This window comes from Entelurus aequoreus, linkage group LG06 (assembly GCF_033978785.1).
Source record: "Entelurus aequoreus isolate RoL-2023_Sb linkage group LG06, RoL_Eaeq_v1.1, whole genome shotgun sequence".
Lineage (NCBI taxonomy): Eukaryota > Metazoa > Chordata > Actinopteri > Syngnathiformes > Syngnathidae > Entelurus > Entelurus aequoreus.
Window position 1 is genome coordinate 76058959 of NC_084736.1, and position 19262 is coordinate 76078220.

At 38.4% G+C, this 19262-nt stretch overlaps 1 protein-coding gene across 1 annotated transcript; it reads left to right on the plus strand.

The window, feature by feature from the left end:
• Positions 1–1601: 1601 nt before the first annotated feature.
• Positions 1602–16462, plus strand: pptc7a (protein phosphatase targeting COQ7 a). The gene is made up of 6 exons (XM_062051544.1): positions 1602–2096; positions 6224–6403; positions 11546–11744; positions 14584–14707; positions 14782–14911; positions 15194–16462. Exons 1-6 carry the CDS (start codon positions 1895–1897, stop codon positions 15250–15252), a joined length of 894 nt encoding a protein of 297 aa, XP_061907528.1. The 5' UTR covers positions 1602–1894; the 3' UTR covers positions 15253–16462.
• Positions 16463–19262: the final 2800 nt, after the last annotated feature.

Here is a 19262-nt window from a genome sequence, read left to right on the forward strand (position 1 = left end):
TGTAAATGTTGTCTGTCTATCTGTGTTGCCCCTGTGATGAGGTGGCGACTTGTCCAGGGTGTAACCCGCCTTCCGCCCGAATGCAGCTGAGATAGGCTCCGGCACCCCCCGCGAACCCAAAAGGGACAAGCGGTAGAAAATGGATGGATGGATACAAAGTATAATGTTTAAGGCATTTGTTGGAACCTGTATTTAACTGGTGTATATGTTTGCATAATTATTTTAGTATTAAGAGTCCTTATAGAATATCTTTACTGATGGCCACATATAGAAAAATAAGGATGCAAGGGTGCACTTTGATACATTTTATACATTAAAGATGTTTAAGCCAATCCAATGCAAGTCAGTACAGTATGTACATGCTTAGCTTTCTGATCAAAATATCCACATTTATTTTTTTGTTTATTGACCAAGCTAGATAGTGTAATAATTGGGGCGGTATAGCTCTGTTGGTAGAGAGGCCGTACCAGCAACTTGAGGGTTCCAAGTTCGATTCCCACTTCCGCCACCCTAGTCACTGCCGTTGTGTCCTTGCGCAAGACACTTTACCCACCTGCTCCCAGTGCCACCCACACTGGTTTAAATTAGAGATGTCCGATAATGGCTTTTTTGCCGATATCCGATATGCCGATATTGTCCGACTCTTAATTACCGATTCCGATACCGATATATACAGTCATGGAATTAACACATTATTATGCCTAATTTTGTTGTGATGCCCCTCTGGATGCATTAAACAATGTAACAAGGTTTTCCAAAATAAATCAACTCAAGTTATGGAAAAAAAAATGCCAACATGGCACTGCCATATTTATTATTGAAGTCACAAAGTGCCTTTTTTTTTTTTAACATGCCTCAAAACAGCAGCTTGGAATTTGGGACATGCTCTCCCTGAGAGAGCATGAGGAGGTTGAGGTGGGCGGGGTTAGGGGGGGGGGTGTATTGTAGCGTCCCGGAAGAGTTAGTGCTGCAAGGGATTCTGGGTATTTGTTCTGTCATGTTTATGTTGAATTACGCTGCGGATGTTCTCCTGAAATGTGTTTGTCATTCTTGTTTGGTGTGGGTTCACAGTGTGGCGCATATTTGTAACAGTGTTAAAGTTGTTTATACGGTAACCCTCAGTGTGACCTGTATGGCTGTTGACCAAGTATGCATTGCATTCACTCGTGTGTGAAAAGTCTTAGATATTTTGTGACTGGGCCGGCACGCAAAGGCAGTGCCTTTAAGGTTTATTGGCGCTCTGTACTTCTCCCTACGTCCGTGTACACAGCGGCGTATTAAAAAGTCATAAATTTTACTTTTTGAAACCGATACCGATAATTTCAGATATCACATTTTTTAAAGCATTTATCGGCCGATAATATCTGACATCTCTAGTTCAAATGTAACTTAGATATTGGGTTTCACTATGTAAAAAGTGCTTTGAGTCACTAGAGAAAAATCGCTATATAAATATAAATCACTTCACGATATACAATTATTAACGCAAAAAAACGAGCTGGAAGGCGTAAATAACGGCCCAAGGCAGCACTTTGCGCACCATGTCCTTATATGGAGTGGAAGGTTGCGTAAGGACGATGACGTCAGAGAAGTCACAAGACCGCGCCTGCTGATCCGCGCTCGAGCAGCTGTACGTCTCAAAGGCGCCGCTAGCATGGCAGCGGCAACTGAGAGCCGACAATTCACAGCCTTCCGCGGGGGAAGTAGTCACGTTTTCCTGACATTTTTAACCGCGTTTATACCGTAAGAGTAAGACTTTTCTTTTTTTTAATACTATTGGTAGAAAACACCTTCCGCTACAGCGAGTCGACATAACGCGCTAACGTCGAAGCTAAGCTAAGCACGGCGGCTGCTAGCTTGGTCGCCCTCCGTGGAAGAAGCGGCTCCGTGGGGGATGTTGTCCGTGCTGTCGTACGGTAGACTCCTGGCCAGGGCTGTCATCGGCGGACTCTCTCAGACGGACAGCCGCGACTACAGCCTGGTGACTGCGAGCTGCGGCTTCGGCAAGGACTTCCGTAAAGGCATTTTGAAGAAAGGAATGTGCTATGGAGACGACGCCTGCTTCATCGCCAGGCACAAATCTGCCGATGTTTTAGGTGAGTAGCTGCTTTGTTCCAAATGTTTGCCTTTTGTTCTTTTATAAAACTGTATTTAAGTGTGTGTTTGATTCAGAGTCCCGAGAAAACACTTGTAAAAGCACACGCCGACGTCAAGGCTTAAATATAACCTGTTAAATCATCCCTGTTATGAGTAGGTTTGACAGAGTCTAAGGAAATTAAGTCATATTTGATCATTAATTGTTATCACTGGATTTTTAACGGGAACGCGTTTTGTACGAACCCCTTGTTAATAATGATAATAATAATAGATTTTATTTGTAAATAGCACTTTACATTGAGCAAACAACCTCAAAGTGCTACTGTCAGGTTCAAACACTGATGACCTCTATTAAACAAGACAAGAAGCAATGAATTAAACAGACACACAGTTACATTTGGCTCAATTTGAGGAGAAACGTCTGGGCTGTTATAGAGGTTTATTTGAAATAGGGACAGATACAAAAACATAGACATCTGAAACAGTTATCCAATGTATGCATCATAGTGTTTGTAGCCAAAGCTAATTTACAACACTTGTCCCCAACAACAACACAGATCCAACATCATAAAAATAGAAAAATAAAAAATAGAATAAGGCAAAGATGAGTCGATAATAATGATAATAGAAATAATACAGACAAAGTGCAAACTAGATAAAAGCCAATAATAATAATAAAACAGACAAAGTGCAGACTAGATAAAAACCAATTAGTAAAAACTAAACATGGGAACATGATTGTTGCTCAACTAGCCATAATTCTGTTTGTTTTTTGAAAGTGACAAGTGCAGGTATACTTTTCAAAGTGTCAGGTAGAGAGTTCCATAGTTGTGGTCCTTTTATTGAAAAGGCAGTCTGGGCAAAAGATGTTCTACGGAATGGAACGCAACAGTTGCCTTTTGACGTTGCTCGGGTGGTAGATCTGGTACCACTTTGCAGTCTTGTGATTGCCTTGCAGAGCAATTGGGGAGCAGAGTTATCCAAGCATTTAAAAACCAGTTTGACTGTGTGTAACAAAATAAAATTGGTAAAACTCTTGTACAGTCTCCCAGCAAGCTCTGGCGAAAGATTGTACGCCCCCTCTTTTATTTGGACTTTCCCTGATTACATGGCAACAGCTGTTTCTAAGGGAGGTGGGTCGTAAACAGCCATCGCCTTTGGTTACAGAACAGTTCAAACAAAAGGTCGTAAAAAGAGTTCAAAGAAGAAGTCGGTTCCTGCTTCCTCTTCGCTTTGTAGTTCTTCGGTCAAAACAATATCTTTCTGTGGATTACAATACATGAAAGAAAACAGAACACCTTCATGTTGCTTCCCATCCTACACAGTGGAGTTTTACAAGCCTTCTTCTTGGTAGGTTCAAAGACAGCTTTTGTCTTCTCGCCGGGAAACTCAGTGTGACACAAAGTTTTGTGATAACTTAGATACAATTATTCTGACAGCTACAGTGTATTAAAAAAAAAAATAATAAAAATAAAGAAAAATAAAAACTAGCACGAGCACGCATATATCTAAAAATATACTTTTTTAAAAAGGGTTTTTAAGCCTTTTTTAGGTTAGGTTAGTCGGTCCGGAGCGGTGGTGTCGTCTGGAGGATTTGGGGGTGAGCAGTTCTTTGAGGTAGAGGGGGGGCATTTCCATGGAGGCACTGGTGGTTAAAAAAAATGACTTGTTTAGATCTGTTGACGGGTGTTTAGAATCTGCCTTTTCCGTGCACTTAAACGCACCACAAACCCCAATGCAACAGGAAATGTTACCTCCATTGTTTTAAAACCGTGTTCTCAGTCAGTTCTAATACTGAGCGACCTGATGGATCCCGTTTAGTAGTACATAGAATAGAATGCCTTTTATTGTCACTATACACAGGTACAATGAGATTAAAAGCAACTCAAGTATCAGTGCGGCAGTCTATAAATATGCAAAACATAGGAAGGAAAGAAAATAAATAGTGCAAAAGGAGGTAAGGTGCACAGTCCAGTTCTGAATTCTAAATATTAAATATACGGTCCTGAGAACGAATGTTCTGAATGTGTTGTTGAAATATTAAATATTATACTATATGCATATATACAGAAGCATTCAGGCTGTGGGTGGAAAGTAAAAATTGCACACAGAGAGGTGCTAAACTATAAAATTAGTGCCTATGAGAGTTCATGCCACCATTGCCATTGCTAGTTGATACCCGAGTGCGAGTTCTCCACTGAAAAACAAGGAATCAATCAAAGATGATTTATATAGCCCTAAATCACGGGTGTCTCAAAGGGCTTTTTGGGCTCTGGGAATCACTAATAAGCCGGAGTTCTTTGAACGCAGATTTCTTGCCGGGACATATGGTACAATACAATCAGCAAGAAAAGATGGAGCCAGACCATTTAGTATTTTATACCTAAGTAGTAAAACCTTAAAGTCACATCTTAAGTGCACAGGAAGCCAGTGCAGGTGAGCCAGTATAGGTGTAATATGATCAAGCTTTAATTAAGTAAGGAATACTTACTTAATTCCCCCAATAGAGTACATGTTGTATTTGGAGGTTTGCCTTGTTATAAAGCAGGCCAGCAGTTTTCTGGCAAACTGCAGAGAAGACCATGTATGGTCAGAGGACAAGACCAACTCCACTGCATCTCGCCTTTCTGGGAATATTCTTTAAAAGTACTGGCAATTACAGGTAATTAAATGGAAATGTAATAATTGTTACCAGGGTTGAACTGTCACCATCAGTTATCCACCAGACCACCATTTTTTCCAGCAAATGTTAAAAACATGAGTGCTCCTGTTGTATAGAAGTACCTAGAGGGGTGTAAACACATTGCCGGATCCTTGTATTGACATTAGAACCTCCTAAAGGCTAGTGTCCATTGCATAATAGGGCTATTTTTTTCAGAATGTTTTACCTGTGACAAAAAAATAGACCAAAAACAAATGTCCACTACAGAAGATGCTGGTTCTCAAAATCAACATAATGGTTAAGGAAGATCAGATTTAGAAATACTTTATTAATCCCCGGGGGGAAATTAAGATTTTCAGAACAATCCCATACAAGAGCAGACAAACATTACAGGGAGACAGAACAGGATTGCTGACGGGTCTGCCAAACATCTGGCGGCCCTTACAAAATAGGTGAGAAACGGGTAAATGCTAGGGGGTCAGGCGGTCAGGGGGGGGAAAAAATTCAGTCTAAACCGGGGCCCAATGAGAAAAAAACCTCATAGCCATAGGGAAACATCAAATAACACAAATGACATTAAAGACATTAAAAGAGCAGAGCTGATGCAACCACCCACTTCTACACGCCAGGCCCCTGGTCCTTAGCTTTCTGGAAATGTGGCCCTCAGAACAATTCAGTTGAATATGCATGCACCAGAGAAATGTAATATCTAAGTGTAAAAGTAAGGGGGGACTACTACATAAGTGCTAGTTTTCATTGCGATGCAACATGGTGCCATGATCCATCCTAAACATAAACATGTGTTTTTATTGGCCTTGTGGTTGCTTTAACCCAGCGCTTCTTTATTATTTTTGTCATGCCTCCCCTTGCCACATAATGCCCCCTATGAATTGAAGTATGATTGAGAACCTGATATTTGTTTATAAATACAAACCACTCTTTGAATTGCTAGCACTACTACTACTACTACTACTACTACTACTACGTCGTCATATTTCCTCAGTGAGCCTGTTGAATAATTGGAGCAGTGCTGCCACCAAGCTGGAGGCTCATATATCGTTAAAAAATTTAGAAGGATGCTAATACTGGAAGTCCCTTGCCTCTCAGGCACCCCCTGACGTCTCACCCGCCCCACTATTTGAGAAGCATTGCTTTAACCATGCACCATAACTTTAAAAAAAATGCAGCCACCCTAACCTATGGCTTGCAGATCCTTAGGGGTCCCTTGTTTAAGAATCCCTGGTCTGTAGGAATACTGTATCAAAAGTACCGTAGTTATTTCAATCTTTCTAGACTGACTTAAAATGAGATCATTATCACTAATCTAATCCAGTGATAAGTAAAACTTTCAGCAGCAAGCTGTCAGTCCTGCACATGTGTTTACAACATTTACCTCACGAATGAAAATCATTTTATGTCATATGAAACTCTCACGAAGTCTTAATTGACCTTGTATGATTGTAGGTGTGGCAGATGGAGTAGGAGGTTGGCGAGACTATGGCGTGGACCCGTCACAGTTTTCAGGGACATTGATGAAGACATGTGAGCGCCTGGTGAAGGAGGGACGCTTTGTTCCCAGCAACCCCGTGGGAGTCCTTACAAGCAGCTATTATGAGTTGCTGCAGAACAAAGTGCCGTTGCTGGGTGAGTCCAGTCACACAATCCACTTCCTTTGGTCAAAGCATTTAAAACTGTTTTTTTAAAAGAGAAAAACACATCTACTTAGGGCCTGGTCTACTAAGATCCAAATACCACGCGCTAACCAGTGTGTGCAAACTATACCATTTTGTGTGCTATTAGTGGGCGTGTTGCTACTAAGACTACATGTACAATTGAAAAGTGGCGCAGACCGCCTACTATGAAACAAACACTCGATCATGTACTGCCTGAGGCATTTGCATTCAAGCATGCAGCGGAGATGTATCACTTTTTATGAGCATTTTCAAAGCAGTCATTGCGGTGCGTCTATAATGGAAACTACCGTATTTTTCGGACTATAAGTCGCTCCAGAGTATAAGTCGCACCGGCCGAAAATGCATAATAAAGAAGGAAAAAAACTAGGGATGTCCGATAATGGCTTTTTGCCGATATCCGATATTGTCCAACTCTTTAATTACCGATACCGATATATATATATACAGTCGTGGAATTAACACATTATTATGCCTAATTTGGACAACCAGGTATGGTGAAGATAAGATCCTTTTTAAAAAAAATTATAAAATAAGATAAATAAATTAAAAACATTTTCTTAAATAAAAAAGAAAGTAAAACAATATAAAAACAGTTACAAAGAAACTAGTAATTAATGAAAATGAGTAAAATTAACTGTTAAAGGTTAGTACTATTAGTGGACCAGCAGCACGCACAATCATGTGTGCTTACGGACTGTATCCCTTGCAGACTGTATTGATATATATTGATATATAATCTAGGAACCAGAATATTAATAACAGAAAGAAACAACCATTTTGTGTGAATGAGTGTAAATGGAGGAGGGAGGTTTTTTGGGTTAGTGCACTAATTGTAAGTGTATCTTGTGTTTTTTTATGTTGATTTAATAATTTAAAAAACGATACCGATAAAAAACAAAACGATACCGATATTTTCCAATGTTACATTTTAAAGCATTTATCGGCCGATATTATCAGACATCTCTAAAAAAACCATAAATAAGTCGCACTGGAGTATAAGCCAAATTTTGGGGGAAATTTATTTGATGAAACCCAACACCAAGAATAGACATTTGAAAGGCAATTTAAAATAAATAAAGAATAGTGAGCAAGAGGCTGAATAAGTGTACGTTATATGAGGCATAAATAACCAACTGAGAACGTGCCTGGTATGTTAACGTAACATATTATGGTAAGAGTCATTCAAATAACTATAACATATAGAACATGCTATACGTTTACCAAACAATCTGTCACTCCTAATCGCTAAATCCCATGAAATCTTATACGTCTAGTCTCTTACATGAATGAGCTAAATAATATTATTTGATATTTTACGGTAATGTGTTAATTTCACACATAAGTCGCTCCTGAGTATAAGTCGCACCACCGGCCAAACTATGAAAAAAACCTGCGACTTGTAGTCAGAAAAATACGGTACTTATTGCAATAATTTTTTTTCCACATAGGACATATGTTATTGATATATCTTATGAATGAAAAAACAAGCAACAGACACTAAAACACATTAGTTTTAATCAACTCTTTAAGTCATCCATCAGCTATAGAATTATAAAATGATATTGCTGAATAGACAATATGTGTAATATTTGTATTTTAAACAGTCCGTATATGTTGACAAGCATTCATAGCACAGACAGAGCTGCAGCAAAATTGCTTTCTGTCTCTCAGCTGTGTGTGTAACTTTATCCATTTGCACCTACTTTTCAGACGTGCTAAATAAAGACACAAAATTAGTTTTAGTCTTAGTAAATCACACTGCGTGTGCTAAATAGTTGCATTTTGCATCTCGCCCTCCCAGTATTGTGAGTGTTCTGATGATCAGCTTATATTCTACATATTCATGAATACAGACACCCTAAATAAATTGTGCTCCTTATTCTGTTCACTTAAGAGACGCAATCCTCTGCGCACAAGTTTAGTAGATCAGCTTTGCATGTGCTATGAAGTTTGCACATGTTTTAATAAACGCAACCCTTTAATAGATGACTTAGACTTAGACTTCCTGTTTATTGTCATTCAAATTTGAACTTTACAGTACAGATAAGAATGGAATCTTGTTGCATTAGCTCATGGTAGTGCAGAATAAAAAATCAATAAGGTGCAGATATAAATAAATAGATTACTGTACAGATAAATATATTGCACTTCTGCATATGCATCCACGTTTATGGATGTATGTTATATTGTCTTTATATTCCAGCCAGTTAATCCAATTTTGGGGGGAATTGAGGGGATTATTATGATGCGTTCAAGAGTCTTACGGCCTGAGGGAAGAAGCTGTTACAGAACCTGGAGGTTCTGCTACGGGGGCTGCGGAACCTCTTTCTAGAGTCCAGCAGTGAAAACAGTCCTTGGTGGGGGTGGGAGGAGTCTGCAGATTTTCTGAGCCCTGGTCAGGCAGCGGCTTTTTGCGATCTCCTGGATAGGAGGAAGAGGAGTCCTGATGATCTTGATGAGGCCCGAAGTCCATAGGAAAATCACCATTATGTCTTGTCTGCGATCTTTGCCTCGTAAAATGTAAATATAATACATTCAGGTCCATCATGAAGTCCAGGCATTATTGTGTTGGACAATACAAATCATTTTATGCTCTGGGAGGTCAGGTTGGGCTCGGCAGTTGACCTTTCGATAAGGTACATCCCAGTCGTCCTAATCACTGGCTAATCACAGAGCAGATGTCTGACGGTGCTCTATTCAAATCCATATGATACTTTTCAGCAATCGATATCTACATATGAGTGCTTTGTGAGTGGGGGGCTGACACCAGGACCCCTGCCCTGCTTGTGTGGAAGCACAATAGGTGCTCTCATGTTTGTCTCCAAAAGTGTCCAATAAGAACAGGAAAAGTCAACAGATTTGTCGTTAGTTGCTTTTTTTGAGAAATACTTTTTGAAAGGGGCCTGAATTCCGCTTCCTGACACTGATGTGTGCTTGAACATAGTAACAAAGTGTGCTGTACACTTGTGGTTGTACAAAACCACAGAAGAGAGTGAGTCACAGCCACGGATTTTTGAAGGTTTGTTCCACATTACAAATATTATGGTGGATGAGTCAGTCACCAGTAGGGTGTGGCTGCACGGCTCGTGTTTCTTCTAAATTGTGGGATTTCCAATTCTATAAACTGAATATATTTGTGTCCTTGAAGGACGGGTACAGACTTAATAAGTTGTAGCTTTTATATCCTGGTTATGTCCTTGTTCATAAACCATAACTCTTGTCATAATATTGGTGATAAGCACAAGGATTTGTGTGCTGTAACATCTAATTTTATTGCTCAGATAAGTTTGAAGGTCTTGTATGGGTTGAAGGTCTTGTATGGGTTTTGGCTTCTATAGTGGACCTCGCCTATTTGTGGTTCACCATTTGCACCTCGGATTTTTGGGGGACTTCTTTTTTCTGCTTTACATACTGTATTTTTCGGAGTATAAGCCGCTCCGGAGTATAAGTCGCACCGGCCGAAAATGCACAATAAAGAAATAAAAAAACATGTATAAGTTGTACTGGAGTATAAGTCGCATTTTTTGGGGGACATTTATTTGATAAAAGCCAACACCAAGAATAGACATTTGAAAGGCAATTTAAAATAAATAAAGAATAGTGAACAACAGGCTGAATAAGTGTACGTTATATGAGGCATAAATAACCAACTGAGAACGTGCCTGGTATGTTAACGTAACATATTATGGTAAGAGTCATTCAAATAACTATAACATATAGAACATGCTATACGTTTACCAAACAATCTGTCACTTCTAATCGCTAAATCCCATGAAATCTTATACGTCTAGTCTCTTACGTGAATGAGCTAAATAATATTATTTGATATTTTACGGTAATGTGTTAATAATTTCACACACAAACTATGAAAAAAAACTGCGACTTATAGTCCAAAAAATACGGTAGCGATTGTCTCAAACTACTGTCAAAACCTGTCACATCACGCCGTGACTTAATTGCAGGTTTTTTGTGTTTTCCTGTGTGTAGTGTTTTAGTTCTTGTCTTGCACTCCTATTTTGGTGGCTTTTTCTCGTTTTTCCTGTAGCAGTTTCATGTCTTCCCTTTGAGCGATATTTCCCACATCTACTTTGTTTTAGCGATCAAGAATATTTCAGTTTGTTTTCACCTTCCTTGTGTGGACATTGTTGATTGTCATGTCATGTTCGGATGTACTTTGTGGACGCCGTCTCTGCTCCACAGTAAGTCTTTGCTGTCGTCCAGCATTCTGTTTTTGTTTACTTTGTACCCAGTTCAGTTTTAGTTTTGTTTAGCATAGCCATCCCTAAGCTTCCATGCCTTTTCTTAGGGGCACTCACCTTTTGTTTATTTTTGGTTTAAGCATTAAGATACCTTTTTACCTGCACACTGCCTCCCGCTGTCGTCTGCATATTGTGATCACGACGTGTTCCTGACATTTACAAAGCAATTAGCTACCGGCTGCCACCTACTGATATGGAAGAGTATTACACGGTTACTCTGCCGAGCTCTAGACAGCACCGACACTCAACAACGGCACATTATTTGCGGATTGTAATTACTGGTTTGCAAAAAAAATTTTTTAACCCAAATAGGTGAAACTACATAATCTCCCAAGGCACACCAGTGGTTGAAAAACACTGATCTAACATATCACTATATTGATTTAACAGATGTGTTTATAGTCCATGTCAAATGTAGTATTTGTGTAAGTGGAGTTTGTAGATGCTATCCACTGTATGGAGTTGCTACACAAAGTCCCAAGCGACACTCCAAATCTAAAAAATAAATATATTACGGTAGTTCTGTCACAATATTATAAAAATCAGATTAATCACACTCTAGATTTAAAAACAATAAAATAAAATAAAAAAATTCTGTGGCGGATCAAATCTAATTGTGGCATGCCACCACAAACAAATGAATGCACGGGAAACAGTGTGAGGAATTGCACCACAGTTGTGTTTAACCAAACATGTCAAGTGTACAAACCCTGAATAGACCTTCAAGCCTTTGCCGCAACATTTACCTCAGATTACAAACCCAGATCAAGTTGGTTCCGCTGTTTCAATATTTGCTGTGAAATGTAGCTGCTGTGTTCCATGTGTGTGTGCAGGCAGTAGCACAGCCTGCATCGTGGTGTTGGACGGCCACAGTCACCAGCTGCACACGGCCAACTTGGGGGATTCTGGCTTCCTGGTGGTCCGTGAAGGGGAGGTGGTTCACCGATCCGACGAGCAGCAGCATTACTTCAACACACCCTTCCAGTTGTCCATTGCTCCTCCTGAAGCCGAGGGAGCCGTCCTCAGTGACAGGTGAGAGAACCTTGTGTGGTTTACATGTTCTCCCCATGCTTATGTAAGGTGTAGAAAACTTAAGGATATTCCAGCTTCTCCCTGCATGTTAGGGTAACTATGTGCTCTAGCTTGTGCATAGCTGTGAGTATGAATGCTTGTTAGTCTGTGTCCGTTATTAGGTGGACCCTGGTCACCCAGTCACCTGTGAACTAATGAGGATCAGAGGTATAGAACATGTATGGATGCTTCAGAGAGTGTAAAGGAGATGTAAAATACTGCATGTTAGTGTGAGTACAGCAGAACAGGTTTGTTCCTGTCACAGTCTGTCTGTACTGAGTGCACAGGAACAGGCTGTCATGTTCCTGTGTTTCATTGCCGCAGTGCTATTTAATTATACGCAGGAAGAGTTCAGAGCGGCTTTTCAACACTCTTCAAGCTTTCCCTCTTAGCGGGTCAAAGTCTCCTGCACCTGCACCAGTCTTATTTTAGGATTATGTTTGGAGACAAAAGTAGCAGGAGATTTTAGTTTTGACATCTAGACCACGTTTACTATGCACACCACATCTGATTTAGTTTTTTGCCCTCAAGTGACACAGATCAGATTTTTTTTATGCCATCTAAATGCTTCAAATTGGATAGTTTGGCATCAGATTCAGGCCACATCAGAATCTGATCTTTTCAAATGGGACTGCAGTCTAAACGCAATGTGACCTGAATGTGACTTTTTCCATCAGCGTTGGGCGAGCTACGTCACAACAAAGTTGTCAGTGCATCACTTGTCAATAGTGCACAAATAATAGGCTATATATAATATATGCATATATATCTCAATTCTGAACAAATAGTGATTGTTGAAAGACCAGAATTGATGCTGTGGCACATTTGCTTAATTGTGAGTTTGAAAAATAAATCTCTCTTAGATCCACACCGTGTCTCCTCTACTTAACAGCCATTAGAAGATTACAACTCTTCCAAATATATTACACTAATACAGCAATTTATCCAGCATATTATTACTTTAATTAACTTTCACATACTCAGTGGCCTAGTGCAGTGGTCCCCAACCGGTACCGGTCTGTGGATCGATTGGTACTGGGCCGCACAAGAAATAAAATAAAATTAAAAAACATGTTTTTTTTAATTAAATCAACATAAAAAACACAAGATACACCTACAATTAGTGCACCAACCCAAAAAACCTCCCAACATTTACACTCATTCACACAAAAGGGTTGTTTCTTTCTGTTATTAATATTCTGGTTCCTACATTATATATCAATACAGTCTGCAAGGGATACAGTCCGTAAGCACACATGATTGTATTTTTTTATGACAAAAAAATAAAAATATTATCAAATACATTTCCCCAAAAAATGCGACTTATACTCCAGTGCGACTTGTATATGTTTTTTTTCTTCTTTATTATGCATTTTTGTCCGGTACGACTTATACTCCGAAAAATACGGTAATGGTGGCCCATGGGACAAATAAACACGGACATATTTTTCTTTTGTAGACATCAGAGCAGGGGGGAGTGCATGAGACAAGGCATCACAGTGGAGGATGCTGTGGCACAGTGGAGGTGGGAGGAGGCTGGCGAGTGCTCTGTGATTAATCAAATAATTCTACACTATATTTACTAGGGGTGTATTGGTACGTGTATTTGTATTGAACCGTTTCGGTACGGGTATTCCGGTTCGGTTCGGAGGTGTACCGAACAAGTTCCCACACGGACATATTAAGTAGCGTAACGCAGGTTGTGTAAACAATGCACACCGAGGCACAACACACGGCATGCTAGCCGCTAACGGGCTACGATGGACTGACCATACGTCCTCTTTTCACCGGACATGTCCTCTTTTGCGGAGCTGTCAGGGCGGAGTTTCTTACATGCCTCAAATGTCCGGCATTTTGAGTTAGGGCTGCGTGTATTTTCAATGTACGTTCAGGGTTAAGAAGGGGTTAAAAACAAAACAAATTGTGCACGCAGCAGCATTGGTGAGGGAGGGGCAGAGACAGAGAGAGAGAGTTATGATAAACACGCATGCGTCGCCAGGCTCTGCTTTTTATCCATAGATTTATCAGATTTAATGTTTTATTATCTATAGCAGGGGTGTCAAAAGTGTGCCCCGGAGGCCATTTGCGGCCCACAGCTAATGTTTTAAAGGCCCACGGCACATTCTAAAAATACTATTAAAATAAACAAAAACATAGCAAAAGTGAAATAAAAAAGCTTAAAGGTTAAATGTAATTTAGAAAAAGTTGCAATGTTGACTAATAAAACAAAGCTGTTTTTTTTTGTTTTGCTCAAAACATAATATTGAATCAAAATCAATGTTAATATGAATTATTAAATCAAATATTCCACTAAGAAAAATATTTTTGGTGGAAGATTTTGCAAATTTGGTAAATAAATAACCCAAAAATGTATATTTTGTTGTTTTCTTACTGTACCGAAAATGAACCGAACCGTGACCTCTAAACCGAGGTACATACCGAACCGAAATTTTTGTGTACCGTTACACCCCTAATATATACAGCTTTTAACTGACGAAAAACTTCCCTGTTGATTATTTTTGGGTTTTTTCCTCCCTTGTAAAATGATTTCTTAAAATACAGTACTAATTGTGTCATTACATGACAGAAAGTCAGGAGTTAAAAAGCACAGGATGAGGTGACATTCACTAAAATGGAGAGTAGTAGTTGAGTGGAGTAATCGAAATCAAGGTAAAGGTTGAATTAATCCTGATTTTTGCCATAAAAGCTCAGCCTTAAAGGGGAACTACACTTTTGTGGAATTTTGTTGTTCATTTGCTATCTTTATGTCAGACACATACGTTGTTTTTTTCTGGTGCAGCCCAGACGCCGCTGATAGCTCCTCCTTTGACGTGCAGCTGGGTGACATCATCCTCACCGCCACCGACGGTCTGTTTGACAACATGCCCGACTACATGATCCTGCGGGAGTTGAAGAAACTCAAAGTGAGGACGACGAGCACGCAAAGATCCAAACGGGGGCGGAGAAAAATTGCTTCAACATTTGCATTTCTCCCCAGAAGGCAAACTACGAGAGCATCCAGCAGACGGCGAGAAGTATCGCAGAGCAGGCTCACGACCTTGCCTACGACCCCAACTACATGTCACCTTTTGCACAGTTTGCCTGTGACAACGGACTGAATGTTCGAGGTGAGACTCGTTAAAGTGCCACTCAGAGGACTACACAAGTTGTACAACTGGCCTCACTCTCATGGCCCATTAAAGCAGTGTTTTTCTAACTTTTTTGAGCCAAGGCACATTTTTAGCGTTGAAAAAATGCACCAGCAGAAATCATTCAAAAACTCAACTCATTTGACAGTAAAAAGTCGTTGTCGCAATTGTAATTGCCATTTTTGTGACGTGTGTGTGTGTGTGTGTGTGTGTGTGTGTGTGTGTGTGTGTGTGTGTGTGTGTGTGTGTGTGTGTGTGCAGGAGGGAAGCCCGATGACATCACAGTGCTGCTGTCCATAGTAGCAGAATACACTGACTAGGGTCTACATGGACTGAGTAGGATGAAGTACTGAGGGGAGCAAGACATTTTGTTCCCAGCATGCCACAGCTCTACTCTGCTCCAGCTGGCTAGAGAGAAAGTGCTGGAATGAAAAAAGGCCGTGAAAGCATTCAGCAGCAGCAGCAGTGTTGTTGACAACACCCGCTGGACAACCTTTCCAAGGCTGCTGGTCGTGATGGATGGTCTCGCTGGCTTGGATGGACGGACAGAGAGGATGTTTACTTTCACACTTTGACTTTTCCAAAGTGGAAGAAGCTTAAAAAGGATTCTCTTCATCCCACGCGTGGAGAAGGGAGTAAGCGTGACACGTGGCGCCTCTAGGGCTAAAATAAATGAGCCAAATGTGGCTCGTCTTTATTTTTTTATCAGTTCTTATTAGCAAACGTACGTTAGTGCAGGGAGAAGATGTTTTATAGTTGGATGTGACTGCGGTTCTGTTCTTCGCTGAGGTTGAAACATGATTTCGTGAAGAAGCAGCTGCCTTTTTATACATGCTGTTTAGATATTGCATACTGAGGCTCTGACATATTCAGTGGTACCTCAGTTCTTGTTGGGAATCTCCTCCTAGAGGTCTGATAACAATTGAACCAATATAAATCCAATGATCCACACACCCAAAAATACATTTTATAAATAATTATAGTTTTACATATAGAAAACAAAGATAAATATATATATTATATATATATATATATTTAAAATAATATATATATTATATAATATATATATATATATATATTTTTTTTTAATGATATATATTAGGGCTGCAACTAACGATTAATTTGATAATCGATTAATCTGTCGATTATCACTTTCATTCATCGATTAATAATCGGATAAAAGAGACAAACTACATTTCTATCCTTTCCAGTATTTTATTGAAAAAGAATAGCATACTGGCACCATTCTTATTTTGATTGTTTTTTCAGCTGTTTGTACATGTTGCAGTTTGTAAATAAAGGTTTATAAAAAAAGAAAATTAAAATAAATTTTAAAAAAGTAGCCTCTGCGCATAGCATAGATCTAACGAATCGATGACTAAATTAATCGCCAACTATTTTTATAATCGATTTTAATCGATTAGTTGTTGCAGCCCTAATATATACGTATATATATATGTATGTATATACATATGTATGTATGTGTATATATATATGTAGGTATATATATATATACATATATGTATACATATATATGTATGTATATATATACATGTATGTGTGTATATATAAATATATATATATATATATGTGTGTGTGTGTATATATAAATGTGTACATATATATATGTGTGTGTGTGTATATATATATATATATATATATATATATATATAAATGTGTATATATGTGTGTGTGAATGAAATGTATAAATGAACATTTAACATCAGTTTGATCTTTAATTGAAGACTTGCTAATGTGTTAAATTGCTGTCACGTGCAACTTTTTTTTAGCCCAGTGGTGGATTATTTTGCAGTCATACTTCATTTAAAAAAAGACTGTCAGCAACATGTAATATTCTTTGTTTGTGCACTTGATTCCCTGACTAGTTTTATGCTTGCAATGTTTGGCCGTACCATAACAGACAATATGAAAAATGTAACATTTCTGTGAGTATTGTAGGCAATATAGGAGAAGCTGAGGTACCACTGTACTTGTATTACACCCCTTTAATCTCTGCTGCTCAAGTCTGGACTGTGTTGGTGTGAGTGAGGAGAGAGAGTGAGAGTGCTTTTGCTGAAAGGTGTATTCTTTGTGTATGAAACAGCTAAAAGCTCGTCCACATGAGCAAGTACTGCTCTTAAGGCCTGAAACGCACAATGTTGGAAGATAACAGTGGGAGTACCTCGGTCAGGTGATCAATTGTATTTGTGTCCCTATAGAAATATGTTAATCAGCATTTTCTCTTTGTTCAGAAGTTGCCCTTTTCTGTATACATGTTCCATATTTGCATTATGAGTTCACTGCACAGTTCAAATATGTCTTGGTAAATCATTTTAAGTGTAGTGGTTATGTGCCTTGAATCACGCGTGTTGATCCTGGCTGACATAATTCCTGCAAACCCAGACTGAGTGCCAGTTCCTGAGCACAAACTGCAACTGTCATCATGTATGCCCCACTGTCTTAAAAGTGACTTTTATAGCTAAAGTGTGTCTTTCCTAAATTCATCTTTCGTCAAGGCAGACAAGCTGAGGAATAGCCATAAAGCCATTCCAAGCCATTTTTTTTTCTTACAAAATTGCACTAACTGTTTTCCAGAGTCCGTAAAATAGGGAGACAACCTTTTAGGGAAAGCTAATGTGACTCTGAAGCATGAAAGCACTGAGGGCGGTGTGAGGTAGCCTTAACAATCATTGAGGGGGGGTGGGGGGCAGGATGGTATGGCTGCAGCTGCTTCCTGACACCAGAAGACATTTCATCTTCCTTCTCCAGACAAACAGAGCATGTCTGTTTTTATTTGGGTGTCCAGGTCAATGCAGATCTGCTGTACAATATTTAAATAAAGATGATAGTATTTATTATTATCTTGTCATCTATGCTGGGTTTTGGAACGTGGCTCTAACATTTCTCACATGATTTTAATTGTGTTATTGCAAACAATGATTTATTATCCGGCTGTGTTTTCAAACATTTTTAAAACTATTCCAATGCCAACATGTTCAGCCCTTTTAGAACTCATATGCTTGTTTTTTTTTCCAAATGTATGCTTTTTCTGCAAACAGAGTAAAGCAGGGGTGTCAAAGTCAAGGCCCGCGGGCCACATCTGGCCCGTGAATGAATGATCTATGGCCCCCTGGGGTGATATTAGACCCGGCCCGCAGGCCACAGCCGCCTACTGCTGTTGTGCACGCACCAAATTTTCAAAACGGGGTCCCAGGGACCCCATCAAGTCTTTTGTAAGCGTTTTAAAAACAATTCATAAATGTGTGCATTATCCTGTTATATCTCACATTCTATATTGTGTTTTAGAAAAAAGTTGTCATAAACATTACTTATTTCTTTTGAAAAAAATAATACAAAAGAAAACAAATGTTTATGCATATGTAAATGTCTTCTGTTATAAACATTCATTCACTTTCTTCTTTCCTTCATGGATCTAAACTTTACCACTGCCGGTAGTTTTTTCTATATTTTTATTGTAATATTTCCAGAATGTGTTATATTTTTGGCCAAATTAAGGCAAAGAAAACAATTTGAAGTTGTCTTTATTTTTTAGTTTTAATGCCATGATTTTAATAGTCCGTGTGCACATATTTTATATACATATTTTAATTTTTTTTATTTTCTATATATATACATATAATATAGCTTATCTGTTTTATCCAGTGCTTTCATGCTTTTATTTCTATTTTTATCTATGTTTCCGTTTTATCTAGTGTTTATCTAGTGTGTGTCATGATTTAATTTCTATTTAAAATTTTTATTCTATATTCTAACTTTTTATTTTTATTTTTTTTATACTTTGGAGCACTTTGAGATTTTAACAAATGTAAAGTGTGTTACAAATTCATTCAAATTCATTATTATATATATATAAAAAATATATATATCTAAAAATATATATATATATTAAAAAAATATACATATAAAAATATATGTATATTTATATATATATATATTTTTATATATATTTTTTTTTATATATATATATATATATATATATATATATAAAAATATATATATATATATAAATAAAAATATATATATATAAAAAAATATATATATATATAAATATATATATATAAAAATATATACACTACCGTTGAAACGTTTGGGGTCACCCAAACAATTTTGTGGAATAGCCTTCATTTCTAAGAACAAGAATAGACTGTCGAGTTTCAGATGAAAGTTCTCTTTTTCTGGCCATTTTGAGCGTTTAATTGACCCCACAAATGTGATGCTCCAGAAACTCAATCTGCTCAAAGGAAGGTCAGTTTTGTAGCTTCTGTAACGAGCTAAACTGTTTTCAGATGTGTGAACATGATTGCACAAG